Source organism: Xyrauchen texanus, chromosome 11 (genome assembly GCF_025860055.1).
Source record: "Xyrauchen texanus isolate HMW12.3.18 chromosome 11, RBS_HiC_50CHRs, whole genome shotgun sequence".
Taxonomy (NCBI): Eukaryota; Metazoa; Chordata; class Actinopteri; order Cypriniformes; family Catostomidae; genus Xyrauchen; species Xyrauchen texanus.
Genome location: NC_068286.1, coordinates 23,313,180 through 23,325,608, shown reverse-complemented (window position 1 = coordinate 23,325,608; position 12,429 = coordinate 23,313,180). Strand labels below are relative to the sequence as shown.

Sequence of the window (12,429 nt, the reverse complement as noted above, 5' to 3'; positions counted from 1 at the left end):
TTCTGGGGTCCATGTAACACTTTACTGTTCATTTTTCAGACCATACCAATCCAAATACAAAAATAGAAAAGAAAAAAAAAATCCAGTTATTTAAAAAATGGATAATTGATCTTGTCTCTCATTTTCTTCATTTTAACTTTTTCTAAATTGTTAAATTATTATTATTTGGAATAATTGACCAAATTTTGTGCTAGTTGTGGGGGAGGAAAGTCGACCCCTGGGAAAGGCTTTTAAACTACTCAACGTACATATAGTCCGTTCCTTAACCCACACTCCGATGCTAATGGTACAGCCCACATCGCACACTGCAAGACAAAAAATTTGAAAAAATTATAATTGGTGATAAGACAATTATTTAAATAAATAGTTTATAAAGTCTCAATGTAAAAAAGCGTTTAAATGTATGTTTTTTCCCTTTCCATTGCAAATCTAACCAATTCAAACAAATTTCTTTTAATTATTATGTGAATTATCACTCTCTGTGTGATATACCAATGTGTCGCAATGTCTTTTGAATGGTTTCGTCCATTAAAGGCATAAAAATTCACAAATACACATCATTCAATTGTGCGATGGAGAGCATGTTGAATCCGTCTCCATCACAGGATTTTATTGTGTCTAAAATACTTTTTTATCGTTTTACTCGCCATTTTGCAATATTTATTGGGGTTTTATTGTGCATATGTTATCCGTCCTATACATTGTATCTGTTGGTATGTTAGCATGTTTTTAACTCTCATTTTAACTCATTCTTATGCATTTATTCAAAGATTTCGTTTTTAAGGAGGTGAGGGTTAGTTTTATTTAAAGTAATGGTTTGTTCCAATTAGCAAAGGTGGGGAAATTGTGTATTTAAACCAGCCATCACTAAGGAAGAGGAAAAAGATGGACGACAAGTGCTTGAGAAAATGAGAAAGGTTATGCTAACACTGCTTGACTGCAAATATACTCCAGCCTCAATTGTTTAGAGAGCGGAGTAGGTACTGCTGTTAGTACTAAAAACAGGGATAGTTTTTAGACTTTTTTTAATGTAACCTTGTTTTTAAACACTTTATTTGCCCATTTTGCACCTCTAATGGATGAAACATCTTTTTGTAATGCCATTCCTTCTCTCTGGTGATCTCTCCTTGTGACAGCTCTGGTCCCTATCACAAATTGGATTAGCATCATAAAGTTGCTTTTAGTTTCTTAAATTGCTTTTGTAGTTGGCTTCAAAAATGTATATGAATGCACTTTTGTTGTAGTGATAACTTTGAGACATTTTTGGGGCATAACATTTTACAAATATAACTGTTTGATCTCTAACCACATGTGGATGGTGTCGTATGGATTACTTTAATGTTTCCTTTATGTGATATTTGGATCTTCAGACCATTCACTTGAATTGTGAGGACCTACATCGCTGAGATACACTTCTAAAAATATTAATTTAAGTTCTTCAGAAGAAATTAAGTCATACACATCTGGAATGGCATGAGTTTGAGTAAATGATGAGAGAATTTGTATTTATGGGTGAAATTTCCAATTAACATGGTCAATATCACAAACTTGCTTATTTGCTTAGTGTCGTGGAAATACTGCAGAATCTTAAATATTTACTATTTATTTCATGTCATACCATTCATTTGTTTTAATTTTCTTAAAAGATTCTATTTATTTCCAGATTTAAATTACATTTCTAGACCCAGGCTTTCAATGTGGACTTTTGAACCCACTGTATATGGAGAACAGAGATGACAAAGGGTTCACACTTCATTTACTATTTAATTTATTTCAATTAGTAACACAATCAGTTTGAAGGACCTCACTAAGAAAAACAATCAAATTCCAAAACAGCAATCAAACTCACAGTAAAAAAATGCAGGGTCAAAAAGTTAAATACCAAAAAGAGTGTGAGAGAAATGAGAAAGGAGTTCATGCCAAAAATGTTCAACAGTGTATCTGTAACGAGGACTCAGGCAAGTTGGGATCCATCTGCGGTTCTTTATTGAATAGCAGAACACAAGTCGTACAAGCAAGGTCGTGGGCAGGCAAACAGAGAATATAACAGGCAGGCAATAGCGTAACTAGAACAGGCAGCAAACAATCATGGTACAAGACAGGCAAGAGGCAAACAAGGGCAAGGTCTAAGTAACAGGCTAGGTTGGCACACAGAATAACTAGAGAAATAGACAGAGTTTAACTTGCTTGGTAATGTCGCCGGGGCTAACAAGACTTCGCAAAGAAGGATTAAACAGGCATGGTTAAATAGGGCAGGGTAACACAAAACAGCTGGTGATTAATCAGACCTAGGTATGCAGGCAGTAGGGAAATGTAGTTTAAATGATCAGTATTCGGTGAAAGCGATCTCTGACGGCTGAGGGAGGAGGCGCCTTCACCGGCATTCGTGACAGAGCCCCCCCTGTGAGCGGCTCCTGACGCGAAGACGCGACCTGCGTCGAGGTCTTCCCCAAGGTCGAGGGGCTGGTCTCTCCGGGTTGACCCGATAGAACTCGGCGATGAGGTTTGGGTCGAAGATCTCGCCGGCGTCAACCCAGGATCTCTCCTCCGGGCCGTACCCCTCCCAGTCCACCAGGTATTGGATCTGACCTCGGAGACGCCTGGAGTCAAGCAGACTTAACACCAGGAAGGCTTCTTCGCCGGCCACTACTAGGGGAGGGGGGCCGTGGGTCACCTCCTCTTCAGCCCTCGGATTGTCGGCTGGTTTCAATAGGGAGACATGGAAAGTGGGAGAGATACGATAATTAGCGGGGAGTTGTAAACGAAAGGTTACTGGATTAATTTTTCTTAAAATCTTAAAGGGACCCACATACCTAGGACTGAGCTTCTTGCAAGGTAGGCGGAGACGGAGGTCTCGGGTGAAAAGCCAAACCCATTGGCCTGGAGCGTAGTCAGGGCCGGGATGGCGGCGGCGGTCCTCTTGTATCTTGGAGCGGAACATGGCCCGTTGTAGGCGGACGTGGGCCTGTTCCCACACTGCCTCACTGCGCTGAAGCCAGTCGTTTACAGCCGGGACCTCTGAGGGTTCGCCGGACCAAGGAAAAGAGGGGGTTGGTAAGGGGTGCACTGGAAGGGGGTCAGGTTGGTAGACGGTTTGAGAAGGGAGTTCTGGGCGTATTCGGCCCAAGGAAGGAATCTGCTCCAGTCAGACTGGTTGTGGTGGCAGTAGGTGCGTAAGAACCTGATGATCTCCTGGTTGAGTCTCTCCGTCTGCCCATTGGACTGGGGGTGGTATCCTGAAATAAAGCTTAGGTTGACTTCGAGGAGGCGGAAGAAAGCTTTCCATACCCGGGAGGTGAACTGGGGCCCCCGGTCGGAGACAATGTTCTCTGGCAGCCCGTAGAAGCGGAACACGTACTGAAACAGGTGCTCAGTGGTTTCAAGGGCTGTGGGCAGTTTAGGTTAGGGGTATTAGGCGACAAGCCTTAGAAACCCGGTCTATGACCGTGAGAATGGTGGTGTTTCCTTGGGAGCTGGGTAGGTCGGTGACAAAGTCTACTGCAATGTGTGACCAGGGGCGCTGGGGTACGGGCAGTGGTAGTAGCAGGCCAGCCGGTGCTTGTTTCGGGGATTTGGTGAAGTTGCAGGCGTGGAATCTTTTAACAAAGTCGGCGGCGTCTTCGGGTAATGTCTCCCACCAGAAGTGGTTCCTTTGAAGTCGCGTGGTGGCGGAGATGCCGGGATGACCAGAGTTCGGGGAGTCATGCACCCAGTGGAGCGTCCTCTCCCGGAGACTGGGGGGCACGAAGGTCCGGTCAAGGGGACACTCGGGTGGAGGCGGAGCTGAGGCATGGGCCTGGGTAATGTAAGACATGAGATCCCACTGGACTGGGGCTAAAATCAGTGCTGGGGAAACGATCGGTTCGGCCGAGGGACAGTTTGCGGGAGAAGAAGGCGCAGGGGAACAACTGGCCCCTATGCCAGTGTTTGAGGCATCCACCTCCACCACGAAAGGGAGGTCAGAATTGGGATGATGCAGGATGGGAGCGGAGGTAAAACGCTCCTTAAGCCGGGCGAAGGCCTGGAGGGCATCGGCGGACCAGTGGAGCTTGGTTCTCCCCCCCTCAACATGGAGGTCAGAGGTGCGGCGACAGTGCTGAAGCTACGGATGAACCGGCGGTAAAAGTTTGCGAACCCCAGAAAACGTTGGAGCTCCTTCACTGTGGCGGGTTGTGGCCATTCCAAGACGGCTCGCACCTTGCTGTCATCCATGGCCACCCCCTCCGGGCTGATGACATACCCCAGAAAGGTCACTGACTTCAAGTGGAACTCGCACTTCTCTGCCTTGGCATATAGCTGGTGTGCGATCAGGCGTTTGAGAACCGTTCTCACGTGACAGATATGTTCCTCGAGCGAGTTGGAGTAGATCAAGATGTCGTCGCTGTACACAATCAGGCAGCGATTGAGCAAGTCTCTGAACACCTCGTTGATGAAAGACTGGAACACGGAGGGACTGTTGGACAATCCGAACAGCATCACCAAATATTCATAATGGCCGCTGGTGGTGGAAAAGGCGGTCTTCCACTCGTCCCCCTCCCGAATACGGATCAGGATGTAGGCGCACCGCAAGTCCAGTTTGGTGTAGGGCTGCGGGGATGAGTGGCAAGGGGTAGCGGAACTTGACGGTGACATAGTTCAAGCCTTGGTAGTCAATACACGGGCGGAGGGAGCCGTCCTTCTTGCCAACGAAGAAGAACCCGGCTGCCGCCGGAGAGGTGGAGGGTCGGATGAAGCCCTTGGCCAGTTCCTCCTCGATGTAAGTCTTCATGGCGAGGGACTCGGGTTCGGACAGGGGAAAGATATGACCTCGGGGTGGAGTGGCTCCTGGCTTGAGCTCAATGGTGCAGTTGTAAGGTCTGTGAGGAGGGAGCTGGGATGCCTTGGTCTTGCTGAAGGCCTCCCTCAAGTCGGCATATGCAGGGGGTATTTGGGTGGAGTGGTCGGGCGACCCCAGGACCTTTGTGGTCCCCACGGTGGTGGGAAGAATGGTCCACAAGCATTTTGCCGAGCACTCGGAGCCCCACTGCACGATTTGGCTGTCCCGCCAGGAGATGCGTGGGTTGTGAAGTCGGAGCCAGGGGAGACCGAGGATGACTGGATGGTGGGGGGAAGTGACAACGTGGAAGCGTATGGTCTCAGTGTGTAACACTCCCACCAGCAGGAAGATGTCGGTGGTGGTGTGACTCACCTTACCTGAGCCCAAGGGACGTCCGTCTAGCGCCGCCACTGTTAGGGGAGGACAGCAGGCCGTCAGGGATATGTTATGTTGCTTACAGAAATTAGCATCAATGAAGTTGCCCGCTGCTCCTGAATCAACCATAGCGTGGGCGCTTACACTAAAAGACTGGCAACGGAGCTTAATGGGTACCACTAGGCTGGTCCCGGTTAGGGTTGAGGAAAGCAACAAACTCACCCCGGGTCGTTGTGGTTCGGACGGTCGCGTCGGGCAGTTGGCCAGGAGGTGGCCGGCTAAACCGCAGTATAGGCAGAGACGATGGGCGCGGCGGCGCTCTCTCTCTTCCTGGGTCAGGTGAGTACGGTCTAGTTGCATGGGTTCTGGGACGGCATGCTGTTGAGGCGCTTTAGCGGGCTGCAGGAACCACCTGACTGGTCGTCTGGAGCGGATGAGGTTGTCCACGCGGATCGCAAACGAGATGAATTGGTCCAACAGAACTCCCTCATCGCGACATGCCAGCTCCGACTGCAGTTCCGAGTTTAGCCCCTGGCGGAAGAGGAGTTTGAGCGTGCTCTCGAGCCAGCCGGTTTGAGTGGCGAGGGTGCAAAAAGTGAGAGCATAGTCGGACGCTGAACGATTACCCTGGCGGAGTGCCAGGAGCTGTTCCCCAGCGCTCTTGCCGCCTTCTGGATGGTCAAACACTTCAATCAAACCCTGCATGAATGAGTCGAAGGTGAACTGTGAATAACCCTGGCTCGTCCAAATCGCGGTCGCCCAGTCGAGGGCTCTGCCCGTCAGCACTGAGCTGACGAAGAGGATCTTGCTCTCGTCGGTCGGATATAGAGCCAGTTGTTGTGACAGAAAGATGGAACTCTGCATCACAAAGCCCCTGCACTTCGAGGGTGTTCCGTCGAATTTCTTCGGGAGTGCAAGTCGGGGGTTGGCCGCGGTTTGTGGAGGAGAGATGGGTTTGGTCCGCCGCGGGTGCGGGCGTGGGTGCTGGCAAGGATATGGGATGTTGCGAGGCTTGAACGGCGCGCATTATCTCCTCAATGACTGATGTCAGCCGCCCGAGCTGATGTTGCTGTGCGGACAGAAGGCTCGCTTGCGTGGAGAGTTCCTCGGACATGCGAGAGATCACCGCTGGATCGATGGGTGGCGAAGTCTTCTGTAACGAGGACTCAGGCAAGTTGGGATCCATCTGCGGTTCTTTTTTGAATAGCAGAACACAAGTCGTACAAGCAAGGTCGTGGGCAGGCAAGCAGAGAATATAACAGGCAGGCAATAGCGTAACTAGAACAGGCAGGGGTCTGGGCAGGCAGCAAACAATCGTGGTACGAGACAGGAAAGAGGTAAACAAGGCAGGCTGCAAACGGGCAAGGTCTAAGTAACAGGCTAGGTTGGCACACAGAATAACTAGAGAAATAGACAGAGTTTAACTTGCTTGGTAATGTCGCCGGGGCTAACAAGACTTCGCAAAGAAGGATTAAACAGGCATGGTTAAATAGGGCAGGGTAACACAAAACAGCTGGTGATTAATCAGACCTAGGTATGCGGGCAGTAGGTAAATGTAGTTTAAATGATCAGTATTCGGGTGAAAGCGATCTCTGACGGCTGAGGGAGGAGGCGCCTTCACCGGCGTTCCTGACAATGTCAGCACACAGCTGTATGATGGCAAAAGCAATCACACTCTGCATATCAATACTGGTTAATAATCAGATCTGATAAACAAATGACCAGGTGGTGAAAAAATTATTTGAATGAAAATGTCTACTATGTGAATGCGAGTGTTCTTGGAACTGGGACATATTTGAAGATTGTAGTTATTTGTACTCTGACTGAGACTGGCATCATCAGTGGATGGAGGAGTGAATACTTTGACTTTGAAAACCATCCATTTTTAACAATGTGATTTTCATTTATCTGGGTTTCCACTGAGCCTCAAAATAATTTGAGAACATGCATTGAAACTCTTTATAATGGTTGAGCTCTCAAAAGATATAGCAGGGACCAAAAGATTGAGATCAGTGAAAATCTGGACAATCTAATTTAATCATATTGAAAATCTTATTTAAACCTGGAAATGGAAACAGGATGTTTTTCTGTTTTTTGAAAAATGTAAAAAAAATTATGCCATTAAATGAATAATCTTAAGACTCGTCAGTTCTAGTTTTAATTAAATATGCAAATTCTGTGAATTTGAAAACTGTACTACAGGTCAATTTTTCTTTCTTCCATTGAAGCACACATGACACTCTATAAAACATTCTCACATCATGCGATGTGATAACTTGGATCATCCGGATTTGTACAAATTTGTGGAATATATGCCAAATGGAATGTGTGCAATATGTGGGACATGCCCTATCCTAAAATACTCTAAAATGTTTCAGTTAAACTTTTTACCCAAATTGTTATGCTGATAATATATTTGTGACAAAAGACATTGCGTTAAAACATTTTAAAATTAAAAATGCAAAATAGAACCATTTTCACTAGTGGTCTCAGAATTTTGGACTCTACTTAATATTTTCCTCTTTTGAGTGTTTCCTATATATTCCTTTCATGTGTAAGGGCTTGACAGGGGTAGCTTACGCATTTATGCAAATGAAAGAACTTGTAACCAGTGTTGAATAATTTTAAGAAACATAAATAATATCGATGATCATTTTAAATGATTTAAGGTATCACTAAAGAATCAGCGCAAATTACTGGAGTTTGTAATCACTGATCAAAGAACATTCTAATCGTTTTTCTAACTAAACTAATTTTGGGTAAACATAATTAAAACCTAAGGACCTATTGTTTACCTTTAAAGTTTTTTTTTTTTTTTTTATCGTTTCACACAGGTCAGGTGCATCAGAAATGGGGCAATTGTTTGTTTAGAATTGCAATTTTGATTGATTCGTTGTCTGTTGGGGGGTGCCTGGGTGTGGTCCTTGATCGTTTCATTCAGGTTGGGGGCATCAGAAGTTTCTGGCCCCCCCAGCACTCCCTTAGATCTGCTATGACCTAAAATAAAGGTACCACCCCAGTGATGTCTTTGTACATAAAGCGGTACCTTTTTTCTGACAGTGATGGCTGTTACACACTATATTTAGTTCACACAAGTGGTATTAAGATCACATAAGTCGTATTAAGGGTTTTATCACACATCCTCATGAACACATGCAGTGGAGTATATGATTGAGCTGGAATTAATGATGCGGAGACCTGAGAGCACTAACTTGTAATTTCTATGGAATTTCCTCCCTCTCTAAATCAAAATCATCCTCAGAGGGAATCCTGTTTGGCAGGACTGCCCACTTGCTGTTATTTTTTTAAATCAGCTCAGTTTTGTGTGAGGCATGAATGTGCTGCACGTGTTTTAGAAATATGTTTGTCTGTGGACACTTACAAAGACTGCTGGAGACCTTGGTCTGCTGACCGTAACAGTAAAAGCAGTGAATAATAGAATACATGCAATCTAACGGGAGACAATCAGTGAGTTCTGTGCTGATTTGTTGCAAATAATGCCCCAAATTATTTTCTTTTTTTTACCTGTAAATGCAATCTGGTGTTCTCTGAGCAGAATATTGAGATTTGACTTTGGGAAATAAGATTCCCTTAATGCCTAAAACTCAGTTTCGACATACAGACAATTTACCATGTTAGTTTTTTTATTTTACTCAACTCGTAGACAACACTAGAATAAATGGCTGAAGTAGTGACCACCTTTATCAAACAAGTAACCTGCATAAAATCAATGCCATTTAGCCGAATGACTGACAAGCGCCATCCCATATCAGACATTTTTGCATCAATTCAAGTGTGAATGTATTTCCCTCTAGCTATGCTAGCATGTTGCATGAGCAACCTCTGAGATGCAGGATCTGGTCCCGTAGAAACCAGAAAGTAATCGCATCCACATAAACAATCGCGAGCACAATTTGAAGGTTGCGCTGAAATTATATTTTTATTCCACTGACAAGTAAAAAAATAGGTTTAGGGTTTGAGTCCTAACTCAAACCCTAAAGTTAGAGAAATATGCATTCTTGTTGACTATTACATAATTTATAACTAAAAACAACTTGCTTTATACAACACTTTCAGCTTCGATCACAGGAAAGGGCAGAGATTTGACTATCGACAAGCACAGGCTGATTTCAGCAGCAGAACTTTCGACCTACTGATGCCGAATTCTGTCCAATCAGTCTGGGTAAACTGCTATTCTAAATTTAGCTCCGCCCATAGCTGCTAATAATGTTTGAAGCAAGGTTGCTAAATTCTCTATCTGGAGATCCACCTTACTATGCCCATTGTTGCTGAAAGTTTTTCACTATGTGTCTTAGAACATGGTTGTTCCTAATCTTATTGAGCCTGTCAGGCACAAAGCAGGCCATTTTACATACAACCTTTGTATGAAAAAGTTCATTCCTATGAACTTTCCAATGAATTTGTGAAAAAAAAAAAAAGAAAAGCAAAAAACCGCAGGCAGTTGTGAACGGAGTTGGAACCAAACTGTGCAGGTTTGAAGCAAAGATTAAATCTGATATTTCATACATTATTTTACAGATAAACTCTATAGTAAATAAAAACTAGCCCAACACATTATATTATGAACCGCTGCCAAATATATAATTGCTGATGAAAGACTATTCCAGACTGCTTTTTAACTGATTTTGGTTACACATAAGCGACTTGTCTTAAAAACACAATATATAATAAAAATTCACAAATTTTTTTACAAAAAAAAAAAAAAAAAGATTTAAAAATAACATGTATGTCATGGAAAGCTACATGTTATGGCAAAGGACAGAAAAGGATAACAACAGCATTTCCATCATAGCAATGTGGAACAGAAGAGCTCAGGCAAAAACAAAAAACAAACAAAAAACAACCTTTTACAGTGATCAGAGATGACAATCAACACAACTTGTCTCTGATCAATGTAGATGGCACCAGAAAGACCAGTAATGTCTGGCATATATGAAGAAATATATTACAATATAAGCACACTTAAAAGTTTAAAAATGAATTTCTTATTATGGGCTACCAATGCTCACTGAAAATCACATATTTGATATATTTAATTGCTTTAAAACTTTTCCAAACATCATTCAATATTTTTAAAGGATCCACCTTCTATTCTTGGTTGACAAAGGTGACCGAGTTTCTCCATATAGCACTTAATTTTGTAACAAAAGCAACACTGCTTAAAATTACATAAAGGGAAAGAAATAGTAGACAATGGTGCATATATATATTTATCTGAATGTTTTCATTAGAACAAAATAAATGAGTATATGTATTAATAACAATAGCAGGAGTGGGCACTGTTGATTTGATCTTAATCATTAAAGATCCATGCTGCAAAAGTGAAAAATCCATCACTCTTTAATCATGCTTGCAGGCAACACCGAAACTGGTGCAGTGCAGGAAAGTCTTTCAAAGCCTCAGAATGACAGGAGCAGGTCTAAGAAGCAACCTGAGCTGTTTCCATCATAAAAACCCACACAAACATTAATTCCCTCTCACGGCTCCAGCTGAAAGGTGCTCTTATATGGTTCAGAATGCTCCTTAAGTAGGGCAACTTCTTGATAGCCAAACTGTACCTTGCAAATCATCTTCTCTTAAATTAGAGAAACCAACTCTCTTCCTCTTAAAGAGAAAGTGGAAAATAAAAAGTTTACACTTACAAACTTACAATGTATTCCTGATGATAACTGATTTGTTTCAGACGATAATATATATATAAAAAAAGAAATGAAAGAGAGAAATATAGATGCTGTGCAGGTGCCTGTGTTATGTTCAGAGTCTCTATCTCTTGAGGCACCACAAGAAATCTGTTCAGCACATATGTGAGTGCGAGTGTAATTATTCAGATTTGTGACAGTAAAGGTCCTTAAGTGCTTTAAGCTCCTCGATGAGTGTTTTGTTCTGATTCTCCAACACAGCCACTCTGTTTTCCAGACACTTAACGTATTCCTTCTTTTTCCTGCGGCACTCCCGAGCTGCCTCCCTGTGGTGGAAACACATTACTAATGTCAGGCGATTTTAAACAGTTATTCCTTGTTTTAATGACTTGGTGACTTACTACAAAAATCTAAAGATTGTAAATCATATACAGTCGTATACAGTCATAGAAAAATAATATGAGGAGTCCAATTAAAGATCTACAACAAACACACCACTAATAAATTCAGCAGTGTCAATTTATATCATTAACAACTTCACATTGTTATCAGACCATTATTTTAAGGTTGGGCAGGGCGATATACAGTTGTCACAAGTTTACATACACTTATGTTGAAGTCATTAAAAACATTTTTTTAACCATTCCACAGATTTAATATTAACTAGTTTTAGCAAGTCGCTTGGGACATCTACTTTGTGCATGACACAAGTAATTTTTCCAATAATTGTTTACAGACAGATCCTTTCACTTTTAATTGACAATATCACAATTCCAGTGGATCAGAAGTTTACATACACAAAGTTAACTGTGCCTTTAAGTAGCTTGGAAAATTCCAGATGTCAAGCCTTTAGGTAATTTAGACAATTAGCTTCTGATAGGAGGTGTACCTGTGGATGTATTTTAAGGTCTACCTTCAAAAACATTGCCTCTTTGCTTGACATAATGAAAGAAAAAAAAAAAAAAAAAAAAAAATCAGCAACGTCCTCAGAAAAAAAATTGTGGACCTCCACAAGTCTGGTTCATTCTTGGTAGCCATCGTTATGTTTGGAGGAAAAACGGCGAGGCTTGTAAGCCGAAGAACACCATCCCAACTGTGAAGCATGGGGGTGGCAGCATCATGTTGTGGGGGTGCTTTGCTGCAGCAGGGAAGCAACATCTCAAGACATCAGCCATGAAGTTAAAGCTCAGTCGCAAATGGGTCTTCCCTTTGCCAAGGTACTGGGGTGGCCATCACAAAGCTATGACCACACTCCGATAGAAAATTTGTGTGCAGAACTGAAAAAGCATGTGCGAGCAAGGAGGCCTACAAACCTGACTTGGTTACACCAGTTCTGTCTGGTGGAATGGGCCAAAATTCCAGCAACTTATTGTGAGAAGCTTGTAGAAGTCTACCCAAAACGTTTGACCCAAATTAAACAATATAAAGGCAATGCTACTAAATACTAACAAAGTGTATTTAAACTGGGAATGTGATGAAAGAAATAAAAGCTGAAATATACTACTATTCTGATGTTTCCCTTTTTTTTTTCTCCCCTTTTCTCCTAATGGAATGCCCAATTCCCACTACTTAGTAGGT

At 43.1% G+C, this 12,429-nt stretch overlaps 1 protein-coding gene across 1 annotated transcript in view; it reads right to left on the bottom strand.

Annotated features, from left to right (window-relative positions):
• Positions 1-8,826: 8,826 nt before the first annotated feature.
• Positions 8,827-12,429, bottom strand: part of LOC127651897 (cyclic AMP-responsive element-binding protein 1-like) — a 56,836-nt gene continuing 53,233 nt past the window's right edge. Inside the window, exon 8 of the mRNA XM_052137946.1 lies at positions 8,827-11,177. Coding sequence (XP_051993906.1) covers positions 11,033-11,177 — 145 coding nt within the window. The 3' untranslated portion in view covers positions 8,827-11,032. The remainder of the gene's footprint in view (positions 11,178-12,429) is intronic.